The 22,652-nt window shown below is 43.1% G+C and overlaps 1 protein-coding gene across 2 annotated transcripts in view; it reads right to left on the reverse strand.

The window, feature by feature from the left end:
* Positions 1-22,652, reverse strand: part of unc5da (unc-5 netrin receptor Da) — a 149,314-nt gene that overhangs the window by 86,847 nt on the left and 39,815 nt on the right. Inside the window, exon 1 of one of the 2 annotated variants that reach the window (XM_031860062.1) lies at positions 6,677-14,322. The exons of the other annotated variant lie outside the window; for it this stretch is intronic. Within the exon in view, the coding sequence (XP_031715922.1) occupies positions 6,677-6,740 (64 nt within the window). The 5' untranslated portion in view covers positions 6,741-14,322. Of the gene's footprint in view, positions 1-6,676; positions 14,323-22,652 lie in introns of those variants that run through there. 2 annotated transcript variants of the gene reach the window in all.

The following is a 22,652-nucleotide window of genomic DNA, read 5'->3' on the forward strand; positions in this document are numbered from 1 at the left end:
CTTTATTTACAAGGACTTTTATGATGTACTTGGTAATGCCGCTGCTGATCCAGCCGGTGACCTGACACGGCTGTACAGACACAGCCTTGAGGTCCTTATATAAAAGGCAGCCAGCATATCTGTATCATTACAGATCGCAGCTCCTCTCTGCATGCACCTATATGGTCATCTGTCATCTGGAATGAGGAGTGACTTTATCTCTCAGGTGCCAAGGATAACAACGCCAGGGAGCCATCGCATGGTGACCCACGGGTTAATGGTGGGAGGGCTGATGAGGGCAAAGACACAAACAATATGAGGAAAAAATAAAAATAAGTGTGAGTGTGTGCGTATGAGAGAGAGAGAGAGACAGAGAGAAAAGAAGTGAGGAAGCGAGTGACAGAGTGATGGAGGAAATACTATTAAAGGTAATGAATGTCACTCTGTCATTCCTGCTGTATGATCCAGGTGCCTTTGCCAATTATCCTGACAGCCAGAGGTCTGGTCGCTCTCTCCTTCCCACTGGGGGAAAGCTCCGCTCCAGTGCCAAGGGCTGGCCTTGTTATTGGACTCACCAGGGACAATGGCTCCAGCCAGAGATCATCACTTTCTAGATAAAGAGCTGCAGCTTCTGCACACCTATAAGAGCGGAGATCAAGGCAGCGCCTGATGGTGGACAGTGACTTTGATGCTCCCCCCACTTGTGAAGACCCCCGGTGTTTACAGACACGAGGAAGGACAAATAGAGGAGTCCTCTTTCACCACTCGCGGACAAAGTTTTCTAAATGATGAACTGAATAAGGCCGTAACTCCCAACACATTTTACTCCGCATTGTGGGGATAAATTGAGAGATAATTAAAACATGATCAATCCCCTCTAATTTAGGGAAATATTTCATCAACACAGCGTAGCGTGCTAATTGCACACAAAATATCCATAAACGTCTGGCCTCCCAACAATTAAAATGGAGGTAAATTAATACACCTATACACCAAAACACTGATGAATATTCTGAGCCTCGGGCCCGGAAAATAAATAAATGATTAAGGTTTCACAACACTTCCCAGAATTAATCTCAAGAGTGCTTTTTCACCTAAAACATGCAATAAATTGGACTCCTAATGAAGCGTGGAGGTGGACAGCATATGGAAAGTAGTGTTTACACACAATACAGACGTAAGCTCTGAGGAAGAGAGCACGGAGTTGGGTAATTGTTTCTTATTGCATAATCGTATTTACTCAAGATCGCCAAAGGGCGACCGGATCTCCGACAGTGGATGGCGGCTTGGCTCATTGCATGTGAACCGCGGATTAATTACACTTTGTAACGTTAATCATCACAGTGTAAATTTAAGTTTTACTGACGATCGTTATCAATATTGAGTAAGATATGCTATCAGGACATCAGTTCATACGGTCTCTGATAATGTTACGTTGTAATCAACCACACCGTGTTTAATAAATCGACAGGAGGAGAGCTAGTAACGTTAGCAGCACCGCTAACGGCCAACGAATGAAGGTCCCGTTCACTTACATTACGATGCCTTCAGGCACTGCTCGGTGGAAATTAGTATCGGGCGAAGGTAAATTATAACGTTATCGTGATGTGTTCACGCGATCTTGTAAAATGTAGCGTCGGAGAGAAAGAAAGTGACACATAAATAGATATTACAGATGAACAATGACCTGTTTACACAAGCTCTAAGCGGCTTATAATATATCATTAAAACTACTAATGACAAGATTTGAATCAATAAAAATGCTATCTCAGGTTTCTTAATCATTTGAATTGGCAGGAGTCTTTTAGATCAACTGCTATAATCAAACAACAAAGGAATCTGTATCTGCCAATGTGGATCATCAATGATCGGCTATTGGTATCTAAAAACTGTATTTGAGCCCTTTATTTATTTTTTGCTGATTCGATCCATGATCCGAACCGTGAGCTTTATGATCCGTTGCGCCACTAGATACGGTTTACAGCTCTGCACTTTAGCTGCTTAAAGCAAATGTTAATGTTAGCTCCATAGACTGAAAGGATGAGCAACATCACACACCTCTGAATGCTGCAGGTCTCCATTCAGAGCTTTACGACGAAGAGCTTAAAACAATCGTGTGATTAACCCGAAGACTTCGTCGCCTCAATTCACCAGCTACCAAGCGACCTGCTACCCATCTCAAACTAATGTGAGGCAATCACCAAGATCGTTTATGTCAACTAAAGTCTCTTTTTAAACAGCTATTTTATGAAGACCGCCTTAGACTGTCAGTGTTTGAGGTCTACATACAGAAGTATCTCACAAGATTTGATCAGATATAATAAAGCTGTGGCTCGTTGCCGAGGTGTTCCAAGGGCTCTCTCTCTTATTTTAATCTGTCAGTCAGAAGAAAAAGAACCCTAAGTAGTTTTCACGAGACAAATCCACCAGTTTAGCTCACATTTATTAAGGTATCACATTTGTAATTTAGTTGGCATTACTGAATATTATTTTCATTCAAAAGTGGTGTTTAATTAATCATAAAAGCTTCATTGTCCAGTTATGGTAATATAGGACTGACGACCGCTAACGATACAGTTGACAGCTATGCACTTAATCTGCTTTAGCTAATGCTAATGTCCAATCAATGTGATTAAGTGTCCTTATAATCTCTCTATTAGCACAAATGAGGCTTTTTTGTCTTTTTTTTGTGTGTGCAGAAAATGCCACAGATTTATGGATCATTTGAAGCTTGCAAAGAAGCATTGGAGATTTATAGTCCATGTATTTATTTATTCAGCGGCATTTGTTCTAGTGTTCAAGTCCAGCTCAAAATCTGGTACAGAAGGCTGGGGAAAGCAGGGAGCATGTAGAGAGAGGCTCGGCTCTCCCTGCCTTCGTTCTGGATGCTTTCAACTTAGTTTGGAGATAAAGTCACAGCTTTGATCTTCAAACAGTCTGTTTGAGATGGAACTGGATCTCTTGGTTATCAGCACCACACAAGAGCTGGAAGTTTGATATATTTTCTATTTTTCCTAATCGTTCATATTTTTTAAATTTTTCAGTCCCACAGTGTTGTGCAAAACCAGGAGGGCTCAATAATTCACTACACAAACCTCATTTGAGGGCAAAAGTCCTTTGTAATATGAATATATCTTTACTTTAATAATGAAAACTAACTAGACAAATATACAGGAAGCTTACCTCTGGGTGTATGAGAGCATAATGGCATTGGCCTTTATTATGTAGCCTTTTAAATTATTGATGTGTAACTCTAAAAAACGTGACTTATATGGGCGAACGGTAACCAAGTCCGGATGCTAATTAGTCTGAAAAGCACACATCCAGAGCAAACAAGAGGCTAAGGAAAATTAGCATTTAAATCATTTTTTATTGCTAATGGATAAATCAGAAATCCTCCTGATGTGACTCTGTGATGTGCTGCCATCCTGCAAGGGGCTTGATGAGACGCGAGGCGGCTGTGTCAGCCAGGCCAGCTGTGGATCCCCACTGTGTCCATCTGTGTGACCGTCCTGCAGCGATACATATGGGGCCCGCTGATAGCAGAAAGGGGGTCACAGCATGTGGCCTAAACATGTGGTCAACGGATAAATGAGGACGCACTGCACGTAAGGGAAACCAATGAACAAAAGCCCCGAGCTGAGAATGTGTTGCTATTCTATTTCTAATAATATTTTAAATGAATTATTCAGGTTTTTAGACTGTTGGTCGGACAAAAAAAAGACACTATTTTTCACTTTTCTATAGATTAAACCATCAATCAAAAAAAAGAAGATTAATCAATAGGAATAGTTGCAGCCCCAATATAGACATTTTTAGAGTGACATGAACGCCTCCACAGAGACTTGTTCTGGTAAAGTCCAATCTGTCTTGGAGGCATTTCATGCTCTGAATACCAATGGGAAGTAAACATTTAGCATATACTTTAAATTTACCAAGCCCGATGATGTATTCTTAGCGATGCAATATTTTTCTGCTCTTTACTATACCCCCCCCCCCCCCCCCCAAAAAAAAAAAAAAAATCCCTCCATATTGCTCAAAGCATCAATGCCTGGTAGATCTGGTGAAGGCTGTCCTCCAGAGGTCTCATCTCTAACATCTCTACTGTACCCTTTTGTTGCGTTGCCTTCGGTCTCCGGGTTCTCGCTCCAATTCTTACAGGGAATTCATAACAAGCAGTGAGTGAGGACAGTTCACGGCGTCATTAGGAAGCTCGCGTCCCCACAGCCAACAGAACTCATTAATGGATTATAGCCTTCAGCCCGGCACTGTACACGCTCTTGCAAATATTTCCTTCTCACAGCGACAAAACTTCCACCGTAATCGGCTGTTACTTTGACTCGTTTGTATCTTTGAGGTCAGTAAATATCAGCGGACTCTATCGATGGATTCTTCTAACCTCTCCTGCCTGAACTCAGATGTCCAATTGAAGTGTTTCACAAGGGGAGTGTCTTCAGAGAGCCACGTTTCCAATATGTCTGAGGGTTGTTTTGCATGCTGCCTTATCCTTATTTCTGTTTCTATTATCTGAATAGTGTATATTAGCTGAAGGAAGCATTATTTCAGAGACATAAACAAACAAGAAGAAACTAGTTTGGCTTTCAATGGAATCGTGTCGTGACGATATCGTATAACGAGATGTCGTGTTACACGTTGTCTACATTGATAAAAACAAGCACATACTCACTACAATTTCTCAAACATTTGACTATTTTGCACTAAAAGTTGTATTAGTTATTATTATAAAGTGAATTAAAGAAGAAAATAGTACTTAATTTACACAAGAGTATACAAAACCATGTTTATTTCATATTGACTATTTTTGAACTAAAAGAAAATTTGCTGTATCGTGATATATATGGCTATCGAGATATTAAATGACCTATATCGCCCAGCCCTACTTTTTAGTCAAAAATGTACTTTCACTCTTCAGAGATTCAAGGTTGTCCAGTAAAAATACATCTGATGTGTAGAGATAGTGGAGTGGAGAAAAAAACCTGTGAAGCTGAAATACTCTCTTTTTGACCTGTTTATATGATAGGAGAGCACAGCCACAGATGCATAAGGAAACACAACAAGAATCATATGGTAGTGAATACATATCTGTGTTAAAACACCCAGATTAGTACACAAGTATGACATTAGTCATGAACAAATAGCTAAATTAACACTGGATGATACCAAACAAACTGCCCTTAATAACCTCTTGCTGTCTGTACCTTTCCACCTGTATTAGAAGACCAGCGCTTCAGTCCAGTACAAGATAGGAATCACTACAGAACCAACCAGGAAATAAACCCACAAAAATGTCAGAAGTGCTCCTTCTGTCTTTGAGTGCAAAGTAATTGAATAAAAGCCTGGTCAAACAAGACGCACAGCGAGGGTACTTTGCAGCTTTAAGAGAAAATCTCCAAAAAAAAGAGGCAAAAAGCAGAAGCTAAAATATAGAGATGGAATTCATAGAAATAGACAGTACAATCACCACTTTTGCTTGATTACCCGTTGATTCCTTTCTTTTCTAGTTTGGCGTTTCCAACGCTGTGCCGACGCCAGCATTAGCATTTGTCCGCTGAGCTTTCTCACTAGATTGCTGGCCAGCAGGAGGAGACTTAACACTGGTGGAAATGTTGCTGTTTTAGGGGGCTGGGTGGCCTAGCAACGAGTTTGAGTTGTGTACTCTGGCAGCAGGTTTTCCGCGCGGCTCTGCCAAGTCTATCTGGATTCAGCCCCACCACTGTCCAGAGTAATTATTTCTCCCGAGAGTCGCCTCTGATGCTCGCCACGTCGCTTGCCATACAAAAAGCGCGCGACGTGCCCGGAGATACGTGTGAAATCTGCTTTATGTAGGTGAAAGACAGTATTTGGAAGTCAGCTAATCTGTGTGTGTGTGTGTGTGTGTTTCTTTTTGATGAGTGAACAAAGCCATTCAAACGTTTGGCCCACTGTGCAGCACTTCATCTCAATTTATAGAAGCAATTAGGACGTTTTTGTTTCTCCTCTTTTATGTAACCACCAGAGTTTAAAAAGGAGTGGAAATTATGCCCGGCAAAATTAATAGCATAAATGCTCTAGCGGCTGTGATCAAGTGTCTTATTAGGCTGTACTTAATTAGCTAAGTGTAACTTTTTTCTTTTATGCTCAAAGAGAGATATGAGCTGCTTTCAATCTGGAGATACACAACTTGTACAGTGCAGTGACCCAACTTCATTTCTCTCTGGGGTAAAAACAAATAGAGCTCACAGACACCAATTCCTTTCAATACTGTACTCATTATTCTCATCCTGGGTCTGCATACAGCAGTGCCCATGAACGAAGGCACGTCCATTATCTAAAGACAGGAGATGAGTGCGCTCACAGGTAAACCACCCAAGCAGTTAAAGCAGAGATAACATTTTAACAAATGCCTTTTTTCCAATTAATTTCTAATTTTTTCACATCAAAATCGAATACATTTTTCACAAAAAGCTGGTTCCAACAAATTTCGAGCAGTAATATGACATCCATCCTTCAATCAATCTGCAACTTTTAGCGACAAGGAGTGGAGCTGCTTTTCTCTGTAGCTCCGTACACTACACTATACATTCTTAAGCCCGCCCACTTTTTCAAGCAGTCCAATCAAATGCGAAAGCATCTGATTTGAACCCCTTATTGTAGCTGTAAACCGCTCAAATATGCTGCATCACTGGGGAATACTCACAGCAAAGACGCTCGAGACGCTCAAACTTCTGTTTTCCTGGGATTGTAGAAAATGCAAATAACATTGACCCAGCAGAGAGCACAGTGTGAACACACTGTCAGTCATTGTCCTCCCTCTTCCTCCCGTTTCTCTCCACCCCTCAGGCTATTGCCTATCACGGGAGGAAACGGGGAGTTCCTGTATGCAAACGAGAGTGCAGCGAGGAGAGTATCTGCCGCTCCTTCACAGGCTCACTCCCATTACCTCATGCATCATTGAAGAGAAGGAGTACATATGAAAAAAGAAAGAAGAAGAGGAGTCAAATAGCAAGCCACTACTGAGTACCTCCTGTTGTCCGTACTGGTGGGTTTTTTTTGCCAAACTTGACAGAACGCTGGGTTGGCGGGGTTGCATGCTGGCAGGATCTCTCTCCTTGTCTCTCTCTCTCTCTCCCTCTCTGAACTGAGGCCAGGGTTCTCCTGGGCCTGCTCTATTGTGCCGGAGGAAAATTGCCAATCCGGGCTGCTCTGATTGAACACTGAAAGCAGGAGTTTTATAAAGGAGCTGATTTGCTATTCATTACCTCTCACTCACTCGTTTTCTTTCTCCCACACTCTTCCGCTTTCCACCGGCACACTATGCCACACTCCAACTTCCTTTTCTTGGTGTTTTTCTCCAGCTCTCTTTATACTGTGTTCACCCTTTCCTTCTCTGCTGATCCCCCACCCCCCTCCCCCTCCCTTTGGAGACTCCCATGGTTAGGGTAGGATAATGTGGCTTTCTCCATTTTTCCAGCGCTGCGTGTGTGAAATCAATGTGTGCTAGTCTGTCGATACGGCAAATAGTGTAATTACCTCCCGGTTTACCGAAGGATTAACGCACACCTGCCTAGATTATCGAGTGAAGGCTGGCTTTGGAATATGCAGGCCCTCAGTCAGGGCTGAATGTGACAAAGGAAATGAAGCAGCAATGGCACGGATAAATAAATGAATAGTGTACACAGGCAAAGAACAAACAGAGCCTCCTCGCCGCTTTGTTTGACTGACATTACCTCGAATAGCTGGGGCGTTAAAGACATTTCATTTTCTCTGCCAAGATTAAGATCAGTTCTTGTGATCATTGATCCGACTGATCCTTGGATTGAAAGTTATATATTCTTTCCCCCCCCCCTCTAGAGTAGAGCAAGGCCACGTTCTCGCCAGGTATTCTCCAGGTACTCCGCAGGGTACTCCGCAGGGTACTCCGCAGGGTGTTCCCCGCTTATCGGACAGTGTGCTCCGGTTTAGGCCAAGCATGAAAAAAGGATAAGTGAGAATGAAAAATCGATAGACGGATGAACAAGACATAGCCCAAGCAGTAAATCTCAGATTACTGTGGTATCAAGTCATACCTCACAGCGAACATGCTCCTCAAAACACAAACAATTCAGAAATAGTATGGTGTTTTGATAGTTCTTTCGTGGAAGGGATTTGGTGATTAACAGGCATCAGTAACAATGGGAAACTTACCAGACAAGAAAAGTATATAAATGTCAAGTTTATGTCATTTTTGCATTAAGGCTTAATCACATAGGGAAACCAATCTGTGCATCTTCATGAAATACAGTATTTGTTCCTAGAGGCTCTCTCACGCACTGCAATGACGATGCACAGGGATCGTTTTTTAACCACTGTAGCTGGTGAGCTAACCGCTAACATGCTAGCCAGCCACTAGCTTTAGTTAGCTCCCCGAGCGTCTTTCTAATTTCTAGATTCTTAAGGCCCAGACGCACCAAACCCGACATCAAAGAGCTGGTGACTGACTGTTGCGTCGCCTCACGTCTCCTTTGTCTTAGCCAAAAGGGTGCACTTGAACACACCACATGTATGCCTTTAAATGCTGGTGTGCCACGGCCTTTACAAATTATGGAGTGCACTATATCCAAGCAACTGTGTTTTTATCATCATGTGTTCTGACAAATCCCTGTTGCTATGTTGAAGTTGAATGCCTGTATGTGCAGTTCTCCCTGGAACTGCCTTGTCCATGTTGCAATAAGGCTTTTCCCCCTCACTATTTGATCTCCCTTGTCAACATAAATGCTGCTAGAGATTCATTCAGACTGATGGATTGACTTTCAACTTGCCATCTCAGGTTTGTCATCCGTCCTCGGTAAAACCTCAGGGCCCAAGTCCCTTTGAACAGTGTCCAAAGCACTGAGAGCCTCTGTACCATGTGTCCATATGAAGCCAAACAGATAGAGGCACAGTCAGAGGCAAGATGAATGTCTCGGTTTATTTTCTCCACTTTCCACTGAAGTAAGGGGCTTTGTTTTGGCTTCTCGGCGGGAAGGAATGTGGTGTTTAGGTTGCGGTGATGAGGAGGGAAACATGACAGCGGTATACATCCTCTCCTCCTCCATCACAAGCCAAGTAGCTCAGTTAAGACCCGAGACCCAGAACTCTTTCACGGCAGTGAATTTATAAACACCACACACTATTTTTATTTGTTTGCAACAGATGTATTAATAGTGCAATGAAGATAGCTTTTAATTAGTGCTAAGATGGGAACAAGACGAGTGGGCACATTTCACTTTTTGCCATTTTTGTTAGGGACCAAAGAAGAAGATTGAATATGGCAATCTTTGAGTATTATGGAAATTTCCACATAAACCCGTATTGCGAAATGATATTCGTGACTTATTTCTCTGACTCAAACATAATCTTTGATGCAAAGGTTTCACATATGAACACTAAGAGTCCATTAAAGGCACAAACTGGGGCTACTTCTTATCCAGTGCTCCTGCGACACACTCCTGACTCATGTGGCCTTTCGAGTACAAACTACACCGGGTACACTGATCATTTCTCAAACTTAACTCCCCGTCAGAATGTATGTACGCATTTGTTTTGCACAACTTGCAATCATGTTACTCATCGTAGGGTTATTCCTTTTGACACTGAGGCACAGTGAGGTTCGGTGTAACATCTCTGCCATAAAGATGCAGCTCTAAACTAAAAATAGTGGCTCATGTTAACATGCACTTCTCTCTCAGACTACCTTTCCTCAATTCCCTGGATAACATATGTAGCTTAGAAAGAGCTCGTCAGAGGTATGAAAAATCCTCAAGCTGTAAACCGTACTTCTTCGAAAGGCGAAGATATAACTGCAGAAGTTAGAGCTCAGCCTCTCTCTGGCATTATTAAAACGGTCATTGTCCTATGGGGTCTTATTACTGACCAGACCATAGTTCCCTTCCTAAATCTCAGCATTAATCACTCCCAGCCATGAGCAGACTGAAACCATAATTCAGGCTGGGAATTTGACTCCATCCCGGGCCAACCTGTCCACGCAAACCACTCGCTTTGTGTAGGCCGACCTTATTTGTCGATGTCACACTTTTTCTCACATTGTGTTTGTTAGATCACAGCGCATGTTCTATTTTCTTGTGTGCACACATTCAGTGGAATTGAACATAAGCTTGAACAATCTAAAGTATAATAGAAACGTTTCTTCACCCGTGTCCGTAAAGCAAACAGCACAGATTGTGATTGTGTGTGTACACCAACACACACTGAGACAATTAGATTTTTAAAATCTCTCATCACATCTGGTTGCTGCTCTTTTTCAACCCCTGTTTGAAAAAAAACAACGGCACAGCGAGCGCAGAGTGGTTTAACCGCTGACCGTGCGTGGGCGTGTGACCTGACAACGAGTGGATGAGCGCCGTGTCTTTTGTGTGGATTCTGTGAGGGTCATCGCCTCGTTCCCGTTTGCTATGTCATCGCTGGTGAAGTTGACTGTTCACACTACACAAAAACAACCCTTCAGAGCTCCCGGCGGGCTGTCAACCAGTCCTCCCATTGTAGGATCTTGAAGATACAGTATTTTCTAAATATGTTGCACATCATTTATTCATCTACTCCCACAAGGATGTAACTGCTCCTGTTCATTTTCTCCTCTAATCCTCCCCAAACCCCCTCGGAAAGGTCATTTCCAGGCGGAAACAACATTTCTCCAAGAGGTATTTGATTCAGTCCAAATATCTCATCTGTCCTCCCAATCCCATTAATTAGGGCTCCGTTAAAGCCTACTTTTACAACATTATTGATCAAAGTGTTGAATGAACTGCTTCCAGCCGCCGATGATGGAAAGTCCTTTGTTCCTTTACACCTCGGTACTACATTTGATACTGTCGACCACTATGTTCTGCTGAAACGTCTTGAACTGTGGGTTATATTCATAGTTGAGTGGTTTTATTTGCGTCTGGTAATTTATGGTAATTATATCCACCGGTAATTTGAGTTTCTCCAGAGTTTGTCCGGTGGGGTACAGAGAGGTTCTCTGAGAGTCTTTCCATTTATACGCTGCCCCCGAGGCAGGATATTTGTAGTCAAGGCATCAGATGTCATTGTCATGCAAATGACATACCGCTACTTCTCTGTGTTGACATAAATGACACGAGAGCGGATTGACGAAAAAAACCTTTTCAGACTTAAAAACTGCCTCGGATGTGTATTTCTTACTGACAAACCTGATGTCATGATTCCAGGTCCTGATATTGCGAGTGAGCAAAATGTTTGAGCTCATTATCCCCTGATGTCACCTTTCATCTCCTCTGAGAGGATGACAAGGTGTGTACTGGTTCATGACAGCGCTGTGAGAACGGAGAGAGTGATGACTGATGGTGAGGGAGTCATCTCTGTTAGGACCCTTATTGAGAAACGTATACCTCCCCCCACTTCCTTATATCTCACCTTAAACTCATCTTTTTAATCTTGCCGCCTTGTTACTTTCATTGGGTTGCTTGTTTGCCATCTAATGTAGCATTTCCTTACTTGCTTTAAAAGCTTAATATAGATAAATTAACTTAATGGGTAACAACTGCGACGAACTTTATCTTTCAGTTACCGAATATCGCAAGTGTGCCCCTTTCATTGTCTGGACACTTTGTTCTTTGCATTGCGGAAAGCAAAGGTAAACATATTTAATAGCATAATTGGCTGAAAACCTTTCAGAATCTACGCAGCAATTCTAACAATTACATCCACATTCAGTCCACTTATACACAATGTCACATCATGTGTGGGTGATATAATTACCTCTACGGGTCCGAGAGCCTACTTAAGGATAGCGTAACCTTTGTGGATTTGTAAAAAAAAAAAAAAAAAAAAAGCAGATGAAGTGCAGTGATCTAATATTACAAGACCTAATCAAGCATTAATTGCCCCTTTCTTTCGATTTCAGTAAATCAACAGAAAAGAAATGGTGGCTAGAAAGGGAAACCCACACAGCTGATACGCTGTGTCTGGATCTGTACTCCATGTGTGTACTTGTGGCTGTGAAATGAAATACCTAAGATGAAATTGATATCATACGAAATCTCTGGAAAAGCAGGAAAGGTAAATTACGATGCCCAGAAGGCCTCCTGCTCCCATTCCCCGAGTATGACACGCATCACAGATCCATTGAATTAAAATTCAATAAGATCTGGGCTGTTTCCCAAACCGTTTTGCGCCACTGAGCTGTGATATCACCCCTAGTCTCCACTCAAATCCTGGGACCATTCTCTCGCTGCTATTCCAACCAATCAAAACAGCTGGAAATTAATTTGTTGATATTCAATATGAAGAACTCATAACTGATTAACTCATAACTGACTTGAACAATTTATTTTTTGGGGGGAAAAAATATCGACACTAATTTCTGCAGCCGACACAGCACATGTTTAGGGATTAATAATGAAAAGTATTTAATGAACATTCCGTTAAATAAACAGCATCAAGAGGTGCGGGTATGGAAAGCCTTTTGATATTCAGAGCTTTGTATTCCACCTCGTCTCCTGGTCTTTAGCCCACATTCACATCATTTTAAATGGGATGCAGTGAATGACTTTGTTCCAGGCTCTCATTATGCAGACAGCAGAGATATGCACTCTTTGTCCCATGAAAACTATTAGATTAATTAATGGGCGAACATATTTCCCTCTCCCCTCCATCCTCGCAATGAGCTTTCTAGGTTCATTCTCTGCTCAGTGAACTGATTCATTCTCTCCATCATGACAGGCCTTTACTCCTTTTTACAAAATAAGACCCGCAGCTGATTCTGATTGACTTGATAGATTTGTACAATTAAAATGCTGGCAGCTTAATGAGGGCCAGCTATAATCAAAAAGGGGGAAATGAAAAGGTAAAACTAAAAAGAAAGACAGAAAAAAGGGCCAACTTTTCAAACCATCTTTTGCCTCCGAGACATTTCACTCAAAGAAGTGCTCGTCAGTTTTTTTTTTTGTGCCAGATATCATCCGGTGAGCAATTACAGAGAATGTACAGCGAACGATGCATCATCCATTCCTGCATGCTGACGGTCGGTGAAAAACAGGAGTGTTTACCGAGTAGGGGTGCCATTTACCATGGTAAATATGTGCGTCCCGGGCCAGTGAAGGGCTGATGGTTCTGCAGCGGCGTGACATCTGATTTACGGCTGTATGCGGGGAGAGGGCTGATCAAGGCCACCTCTATCACTCAACCAGATAATCTCTGCACCGGGGAAAAACAAATGATGGTTGCTAGCCAGCCTCAATAGCCTGTCTCACATCTTCATCCTGTTCATTTACTGCGGAGCTTCTCTCGCTCTCCTCTTTTAGAGTTTTTCCCCGCATTATTGCATTCTTTTACAGAGTGATAAAATATTCATTTATACTAAGCATTGGAGCAATTCCTGGCTTTAAACCAGCTCTAATTATGTTTAAACTGCTATTGAAGAACAGTGTGAATGTGTGTGTGTGTGTGTGTGTGTGTGTGTGTGTGTGTGTGTGTGCCTATATGGAGGTTATCAGTGCTGTTTGGTGCTTATTTCTAGAAGGATGTTTAAATTGTGCCACAGAGACACAGGTGTCAAAGAAGGTGAGATAGTGATTTAAGTGAAGGTGTCTTGAAAAAGCAGAAAACATGAGGCGGTCAAGAATAGTTCCCCGGGGCAATTTATAGGCTTCTGTTGTGGTTGGAAATTGAGAATAGAGGAGGAAATTGCTAGCCAGTGGGGCCCGGACCGACGATAAGTAGGAGACACACATTCTGTTCATACGCAGAAGAAAGCCTGCACATACTGCTGCCAAGCCAGGGTATACAGAGACTAATATTCTGGGTGGATCAGGGAGGGATTGGATAAAGCCATTCGCTAACCCGGGCCGCTGAATGTCCTTTCTCAAACATAGAGCAGGTTGGTGGCTTTGATATTCATAAGGCGGTTAAAAGCAGGTTGGAAAATCAGATGGGATCTGCGATATATGACAGAGGTGGGACGTGAGGTTGGCAAACGGCGTGCCACTGGCATTTTGTTTTTGAAAAAAAGAGGGAAAGGGCAAGGAAGTGAGGACATCGAGGGAGGAAGTGGTGTTTATTCTATATCGTTACGGGCATGCACGGAACACGTGCGTGCACATTTTACTGACTCACGCGCTGCGAAAAAGTCAAAGTCGCTTTGTGTCGTCCTGCGAATCGTACATAAAGCAGGCGAGAAAACACGGGGCTCCCTTAATCAAGCCGTCACATAACATACTCATTACATCCTGCATACTGAGAGCGCTTGTGTTTGCAGGGGGCTATCTTCATAGGACGTAATGAGTCTGGCATGAGAGAAAAATAGAACATCACAGGGAAAATAAAACTGAAACTGAGAAAAGGGGACAGAGTGAGTAAGGCAGAGAGAGAGAGAGAGAGAGAGAGAGAGAGAGAGAGAGAGAGAGAGACTCCCATGTTGCCTGCTGGCAGGGGTTTTCATGTAATCTGAGCAACCATGGGGGCAGAAAGAAACTTTGATCACAAATATTTTACACAGTCCATTTAAAGCTCAGAGTCTGCTGTGTGAGAGCGTATGTGTGTGTGTGTGTGTAATGTGGAGGACATAAGCAGGTCACACAGACACATGCCTCATTCCACTTGCAGCAGACCCAAAGGATTAATTTAACGAGCTGTCGGACGCTTGTCCTATGTGGCCCTTGTTAAGACCATCATGCAGAATCTCCATTTGACTGCTGCCTGCCGTGACTAATTGACTTATTTTGCGGGCCTAAGCAGTACTGAAAGCTCTCATATTTCATATTTATCTCTTTTTTGGAGCCATGTCAGGAAACTTCAGTGAGAGCAGGGCGATGCATCCTCCCTTGAATACCAGAGAGCCAGACGGGGGTGGAAACTTCCGAAAGCGCTCCGACCACGCAAGACGACCAGAGGGGCACTCGGCGAGTGCAGATGTCTGCCGAGGACGTCCCTAATCTCACGATGTCAACGAAAGGGAAAATAACCCGCGTATCCGTCACATGATTCGGATGTGCAAAAACATTTGATGGGTTCATGCGTCGCTCGTTCTACAACCGTTCACCACATTTCATAAAGTTTTTCAATAATCCTGCTGACAAACAGACCGAACTGAAAACATAACCTCTGCGAAAGGTAGTAAACCACATGTTCGGTTTGTCTTCATTTTGTTTTTTTATTCCCAAGAAATAGAAAACAAATACACTCACTACATTATGTTTTTCGCCACTCACACTGTATATCTGATCTGATTTCAAGGTTTCAAGCATGCTGCTTCCAGCCCAGAAGCAGTAATAACTGCATCAATCAGGCTTTGCCTTTACCCTGCACTGGACTAACTCCCAGACAAATTGACTTGCTTGTTTTTCTACTGTCATCGCAGTGCAAATATCAGCCGCTGTGCTATATGCATCCGGGCTGAGAGGCTCGAGACATACAAAGCTTCCCATCGCACACAGTCAGGCTTTTAAAAGCCATCTTATTGACATAAATGCGGTTCCATTTGTCTGCTACATCGGAAAAGGTTGGAATAAACAAAAAAGCTGCACTCACTTTTAACTTCGTTTGGGTGGGAAACGTCAGCTACTCGTCTTTGTTAGCGAGTGAAAAAAGGAGTCAATCAGCGGTGCCGCCTGCTCTCATCCACATTAAACACTCACTCATCACCTCCTGGGCCACACCATCTACAAGTGCAGAGAAAAGGCCCACGGCTGCTGTACACTGTCGCGCCGCTCTGCAGCTTCGTGCAGGGATGGGCCGCTACGTTTGTGTTAGCTGGTGGCGATCGGATCTAAGAACGTCTTTTATGAGATCAGTATTGTGTCTGAGAACATAAAATCTGACAAGTAAATGGAAAAACATGGATCATGTCTGGGGAAAAATCAATAACAAAGACTAGGATGTAGCTTTGTTGTGTGGATGCAGCGGGCTCTGTGTCTTATCACTACACATTTCCTATTGCTTTAATAGAGCCGTGATGTAAAAAACACACGCACAGAAACATAAATGGGATCTCGCTCTCACACACACCAAAACCCTTCCTTCTGCTCTGCCCCTTCTCTCTAGTTATGGATGTAGTGATGGACTGACAGTCTAATTGGACAGAAGCCATGCTGCACTCCCTATAGTGTACAGCCAGATGCAGTCCAGATGTGAGGCGAGTGAAACAGTATCGGCGGAGGGCAAGAGAGCTATCTGCACACCCACTCACACAGCTTTAAGAGGATGGGAACAGGAAGAGGATGACAAAGAGTGGGATGGAGAGGTGATCATGGGGGTCTGAGGTGGACTACGAAGGTTGGAGAATAGAGAAAATGTAGATGAGGAGAAGAGCGGCCAGTGACACAAGATTGGCTGAAGAAGAAAAGCTATAGAGAGGAAAAGAAAAGAAAACTTTGAATAGAGTGAGGGGAGGATTTTTATGGTGGAGGATAATGAAGGAGAGGTGATGTGAGTGTTCAAGCTGCATTCCTTATGGACATTTAAAAAAAGGTTCGACTGCAGTTATGCTCCACCGTGGCTGTCCAGACAATTGTGAATTATTCCAATACAGTCGGTTATGTCTAAGAAAAATCAATTGTTCCTGCGAGTCGTCCCTAGCACACAATAAAATACTGATCTTTTGTTGCTGTTGTTTTTTTCCCCCTTCAGTTTATCTGGTGTGTGTGTGTGTGTGTGTGTGTGTGTGTGTGTGAGAGACATGCTTTCTTGTGCCTCAGCACTGAACGGTGCCGGCGACAGAATTCGACAGAAAGTGAATGAGCTTTTATTTGCAGTGTTACTACGCTGTGCTCCCGAGGGACAGGACTACAGTTGGCGCTGAAGGTATTTTCTTTGTCTTTAAGGAGCCGTTTGTATGCGAGCTCCGCTCTGTTCTTCTCAGGCAGACGGACAGCTCCTGCAGCAAAACCAACCGTGCAACATTCCTCCAGCACAGCGCTGTTGTTTTGGTGCAGCCGGCTGCCAGGCTTTGCTACTTATTGTTCCAGCATCCTGTGCTAAAAAAAAAAAACGCCAATGCGAGTAAAAGGAAGAAGAAGGCAGTGACATGACGGTTGCATTACTCCCCTGGACTGTGGCTATAACCAAAAGTACCACACCGAGGTCCATCCACTGCCTCGTGAGTGTTTGAGAGTTCTGATACCCAAACCTGCAAGTACAGTTAATAAAATAAAAATAAAAATGCATATATATATACTGTAGAATATTCCTCTGACTCCAATACTGAACTGGATCTGGAGGAATTCATTTTTACTGCTTCACAGAAATGATGAAGAAATTCCATCCTCAAATCATCATCACATCAAACAAAGCGGATCAAAGCGCAAAGACGGAGCTAAAAGCGATTAAACTCTGTGATGAACCAGGTGGATATGTAGGCACCAACTGCTCCGTAGAGTCGATCTTGGTGTGATCAAACAAAAAACTATACCTCATCCCAGCCGGTCATTCCTCTCAGCCCACCCTCATCCATAATTCAGGTGTATGTGTCCAGTTTAAAGGGAGGGTGTGTGTGTGTGTGTGTGTGGTAATGTTTGGTAGTCCCACAGAAACAGGTGTACAACATGATTACACATTCATGCCTCAGGTTAGCCACAGGGCCTACAGCTGTGTGTTTTTAAATACCTGTGTTATTGATTTGTTGCTCTGGTGAAGCACTTTGAGCTGCGTTTTATGTCATAAAAAGGTGCCGTATAAATGAAGCGTATTATACCACCATATTGAGTGGTTTTACCTGTTTATTCTGTATTTTTTAAATGAGATCATCAGTAGAAGTTTTTTGTTCAGTCTTCTATTTTTTATTTATCCTCTAACATTGTATCAACTTCTTGCTGTTTTATATCTCACCATCATTCATGTTGCAAGATACTGCATGGGCTATTTTCTATCAAGACTCTCCACAACAATGCGACAGCCGCAGCTTGGGATTGGATCTGTTTGACTAAGTATCTGTGTTTCAATCATTTCACCGCGCGTCCTTGTCACGATCTCCTGCTGGCTCAGTTGTGTCGGCCCTCCGTCGGCTCCTTCCCTTGAAGTGTTTTTGCCATCTGTTTGAGAGCGTAGCTGTCAACCAAATGCGAGCCACTCTTTGTCGCATTTTTACCTCTCTTCCTCCCGCTTTGAGCGCTCTTCTCCCCTCCTCGGCCGCCGCCTTTAAAGTCGCGGAGTGTGACAACTACAGCTCCTGTGATTGCGGCGTGTGTCCCCCCCGGACTGAAGCAGACGCTACCTTTGCCCCGGGAGGGGAAGCTCATTTAGGCTCTTCACTCATGAGGGAACAGTGGTCTGTCCTATTTATGTGTGTGCGTGTGTGTGTGTGCCTTTGTCTACGTGCATATGATGGATGAGCTGTACAGACAGTTAAAAGCAAGGAAACATTAGCCCCGACAGATTATACGCAGGTGGAATACCCGTCACTTTCACTCCTGTTGGCACCCTGCTCATGAGTAAAAGAATATGTCAATTTGAAGACTCGCGTGTACGAGAGAGACGTAGAGAGACTAGAAAGACGGAGACTAGAAAGAGACTAGCAAAGGCTGGTAAAGGATTGCACTCTCCAGCATGTTGACAGTGAAGCTGACAGTTCATTAATCCAACCAAATCCCTCCAAAGTTACTCAAGTGTGGATTCTATTTTCAAATTTCCCATTAGTTCCTCTTTGTGGATTAAGCACTGCAGTTCACGAGTGAGTGCCCAGCCCCGGCCCCGGCCCAGCACATATAATTGGCTTGTAATGGATTTGGGGTCGTCTTTGCATCAGTGATACGGACAGATCCGAGGCAAAACGCCTGCTTTCCAGTCTATCCTCGCGCACACACAGCCCATGTCGAGGCCTCTGGTTTTGTATAATTCCTTTATTTGCCGCACATTGTCCTTTCTATTTCTGTGTGGGTTGCCGCGGCATTCCACCGCTCGAGGACTGTGGCGGGGGGGAACGTGACACGGCTGGAGATGAAACATGTCAGGTGTCATGCAGCCTTAAGGCCCCTGTCACCGCAAAGACCCCTGATTCACATTCTGAAACACCACCGCCATCTCTAACCCTCTGCTTCTCTCTTCCACTCTCCTCCCGTCTTTCTCTCTTCATTTTCATTTTGTCCTTGATCCCCCTTCATCATTTCCCCCGCTTCAACATTAAGATTCATGCACCAATGCATATAAGACCATAAACTCAAATGCAGAACTACAGCGTATGAATAGGGCGACTCGCCGTGCACCTCAAAATGTCTACGATCATAAATTACTATGCTATAGTCCACGAGCTGGTGGGTGACATTGACAGTTTCTGTTAAGCTGTATTAAATAGGTTACATTGGGTGTGTTGGGTGTTGAATCAGTTCATTATTCTCAGACCATAATGTAAGGTGACAAAAGATATCTCATTATCAAATGTCATTATATCATAACCTTATCTTATATATTCAGGAGAGTATTGGCTTATTTACCAATGAGGAAACAAGGTGACTATATCGACTTTGATTTGTGTCGTCTTCAAAGTTTAATTGGCTACAAATCATTTTTGAAATAAAGCAACGTTTTGAAGGCTGAGACTATTATTTTAGATTAATCTACTGCATCATTTGTTAGTGAGGGAGATAATCAAAGTCAAGAAAGCCTCTCAAATGTAAACAGATCCATGCATAATTCCATCCAATTAATTCAGATTAAGTGCATCACACAGGAAATCAATGTTATTATCATGCAAACTTTATAATATCCGTCAAAACAGATAGTTTGACCGAGCAATAGGTCAGTCAGAGACCAAGAGAGTTATCTTCACCGGCAGCAGCTTGCGGTTAGACTGGTCATCGTGATAGAAGCGGTATATGGGAATTAGTGCTGCCTCCTCCAGTCAATCCTCAGCTGGTAATCTCGCTAAAGCTTCGGCCCCGGCTTCCAGCCTCCAGCACATGATAGTTTAGACGATGACATCACTATCCAGGGACTTCACAAAGCGGCTGATGATGTGCTCCAGAACGGTTGTGGGATACGAAAGGCAACGATAGCGACTCAGCCTTACCCCGGCAAAGAAGGATGGACATATTGGGGTGGGTGGGTGGGGGTGTGGGGGGTCACACTGACTGGCAAAACTTCATACTTGAGTCCGTGCTTCAGACCTCGGACCAGAACCCCCCTCCTGCATCTATTCTTATTTATTCCCAATGCAATCACATCCAGCTGGTATGCAAGATGGAGTTGACCACAGGGACCTTACTATATTTGTTCTAGATTTTAGGGATATTAATAGTTAACCAGAAATAACAATGTTGACCGATTAATGCAATCAGGTGAACAGTTAAGGTGGGCTCACCTTAAGTGCACCTGAGACGGAATTGTTTCTAACTTCCAGCCAATCGAGACACAAGAACTTGGTTCGGGTCTTGAGGAGTTGTAACATTTATTCACCGACATATAAACTTGACAAACACTGCACTGCCCCGTTCACAGCTAGAAACTTATTGCTAACGTCATACGCGGTGCTGTGCTTGCAGTACAGTGGCGGAGACCCTGACCCTGTATGCCAGGCGGACACACAGCTGACAGCCTCGTAGCCTCGCTGACTAATTGATGCAGTGCTGACTTGTTGCCTGTTCTGAGCATGCACTGCAGATGGAGGCGAATGATGGATCTAACCTGTTTGTGCATCGGTTTTCGGTATCGGCTGTTTAGGCACTTCAACCACAGCACCCCTGCATGCAAGGCACTAATCTTGTCAGTTAGCGGTTACTGATCGGTTAATAAGGTCATCTGTGAGAAAAAAAGATTCAAAATGAGCATCCCTAATACGTTTAGAAGGTAGTGAAGAAGAGGAAGAAGAAGAATACTGCAGGAGAGGAGATATGGAAGTAGGAATGTATACGGGTTTAAGTATTTCCTCTTCTGGAAGCAAGATACAAAGAATCTATAAGAAGCCTATAGTGTGTGATTTAATATAAGACCACAATAACTTACATTGTGTAATTGAATTGAATCGTTATTGCTCAGTGAGGTTGGTTAGTTTGCTGGCTGGAACAGACTAAAAGCATTGGAGTAAACACACACACACATGCACCTTACTCCTTATTATAGTGACACGCATGCACAGCAGTGTAATGGAGGTGCAATTCAAGCTAACAAGGTTGGAGTCTGCCATCTCACAGTCTGATGATCCCAAGCCAATTATCACATCCCAATGAGCAGGTCGGCTAAGGGTGCATGCTTACATTCATTTAGGAAGAACCAAATGGGTATGCGCCTTTTGTGCATAACAGACGTGCGCATGCGTGTGTGTGTATGTGTGTAATTTCCCATGCTTATAAACATAGTGACAGAGATACAGGCTACAGACAGGAGTGAAATAATAAACTGTGCTGCAGTGTGAAATGTGTTTATTTGCATGTCGAAGAAAAAGTGATGGGGGAATATCTTTATGCAGAGACCGTTATGCTGTAGATAACACGCGTGTGATAGAAGCCTGCCAGAAGGCTTTTAAATGACATTTGTTGACGGCTGACTTTGCCTGCACTGTGCATCCCGGTGGGTATAATTGCTCTCGTTGAGCATCCATTTAGGGGTAGTATGTAATTAAGATTGGTTTACCATGATTAACAGCTAGAAGTAGATTTGTTGTCCATGTATGCCAACCCTTAAATAACATAATAACACACTGTTGGTTTTTATTGGTTGTATTCCCCATGTTAGCTAGGCAAAAAACATTAAAGCAGCAAATGGGCAATATTCATCGCATCATGTCTCTGCTATTTGCTTTCAAAGTTCTTTTGAATGTTTTGTCATTTTCTAAAGTTTGTGCTCGTCTTCCCCTACAACAACAAATGCACTTAAGTCTTTATTATGGAAATGATTTATTGGTCTTGGATGCACAGAGCACTTTGAAGCTACGCAAGGGACAAAATAAACATCCTTCAATGAGATGCACACTCGTGATAGAGATCTATGCAGATTACGTGTCTAACAAAATACAGATAAACAAATTCCAACCTTCAAAGTCGTGGAAGTCAATGAAAAAGCTGTTAACAACCCTTGAATAAGTCTACTATGTGGTTATCTGTTCTGTACATTGAGTTAAGTGTTTTGTTTTTGATTAGAGAACAGACTGATGATTGGTGGAGTGCCAACGCTGGGATAAGCAGTTTTACAACGTGCCTAATATGTGTCGTGAGGTAGCATCTTCTCCACTTTCATGTACTTCAAATATATCTCATCCTTTAAATGACACCTGTATACTTGCAAGCTGCCAGGTGTCATTGGACGTTTGTAGTTGGATGTTCATCATGTGACGCAAAATCAATTATGCACATATTCTCACATTCCCATGTTGTACAGTAAACATGCTGCCCTGGTCACAAGACTGATGGACCATCTGGTTTGTGTTCACACGTAGAAACAGTATGTCCCGTCCAATAAACCAGAACGGTTCTATCCTTGTATTTTCAGGAGAAACCTTGCCCCCCTTCCTCTCTTCACTTTATGCTCACCACCACTTGCTCCCATCTGTCTTCCTACTGCACTCTCATCCACAGCTATTGGCTGGAATGGGTGTGGTAGTGGGCTGAATGAACTTCTGGTTCCAAAAACCCAAGATGGCGACGGCCAAAATGCTGAACCCTAATTTGTAGTCCACAAACCAGTGGGTGACGTCACTGTGACTAAGTCCACCTCTTATATACGGACTATGGTTTGCTGGTTGGAGGATTATGAAC

Source organism: Anarrhichthys ocellatus, unplaced genomic scaffold (genome assembly GCF_004355925.1).
Source record: "Anarrhichthys ocellatus isolate YVR2014 unplaced genomic scaffold, GSC_Weel_1.0 scaffold23, whole genome shotgun sequence".
NCBI classification, from domain to species: Eukaryota; Metazoa; Chordata; class Actinopteri; order Perciformes; family Anarhichadidae; genus Anarrhichthys; species Anarrhichthys ocellatus.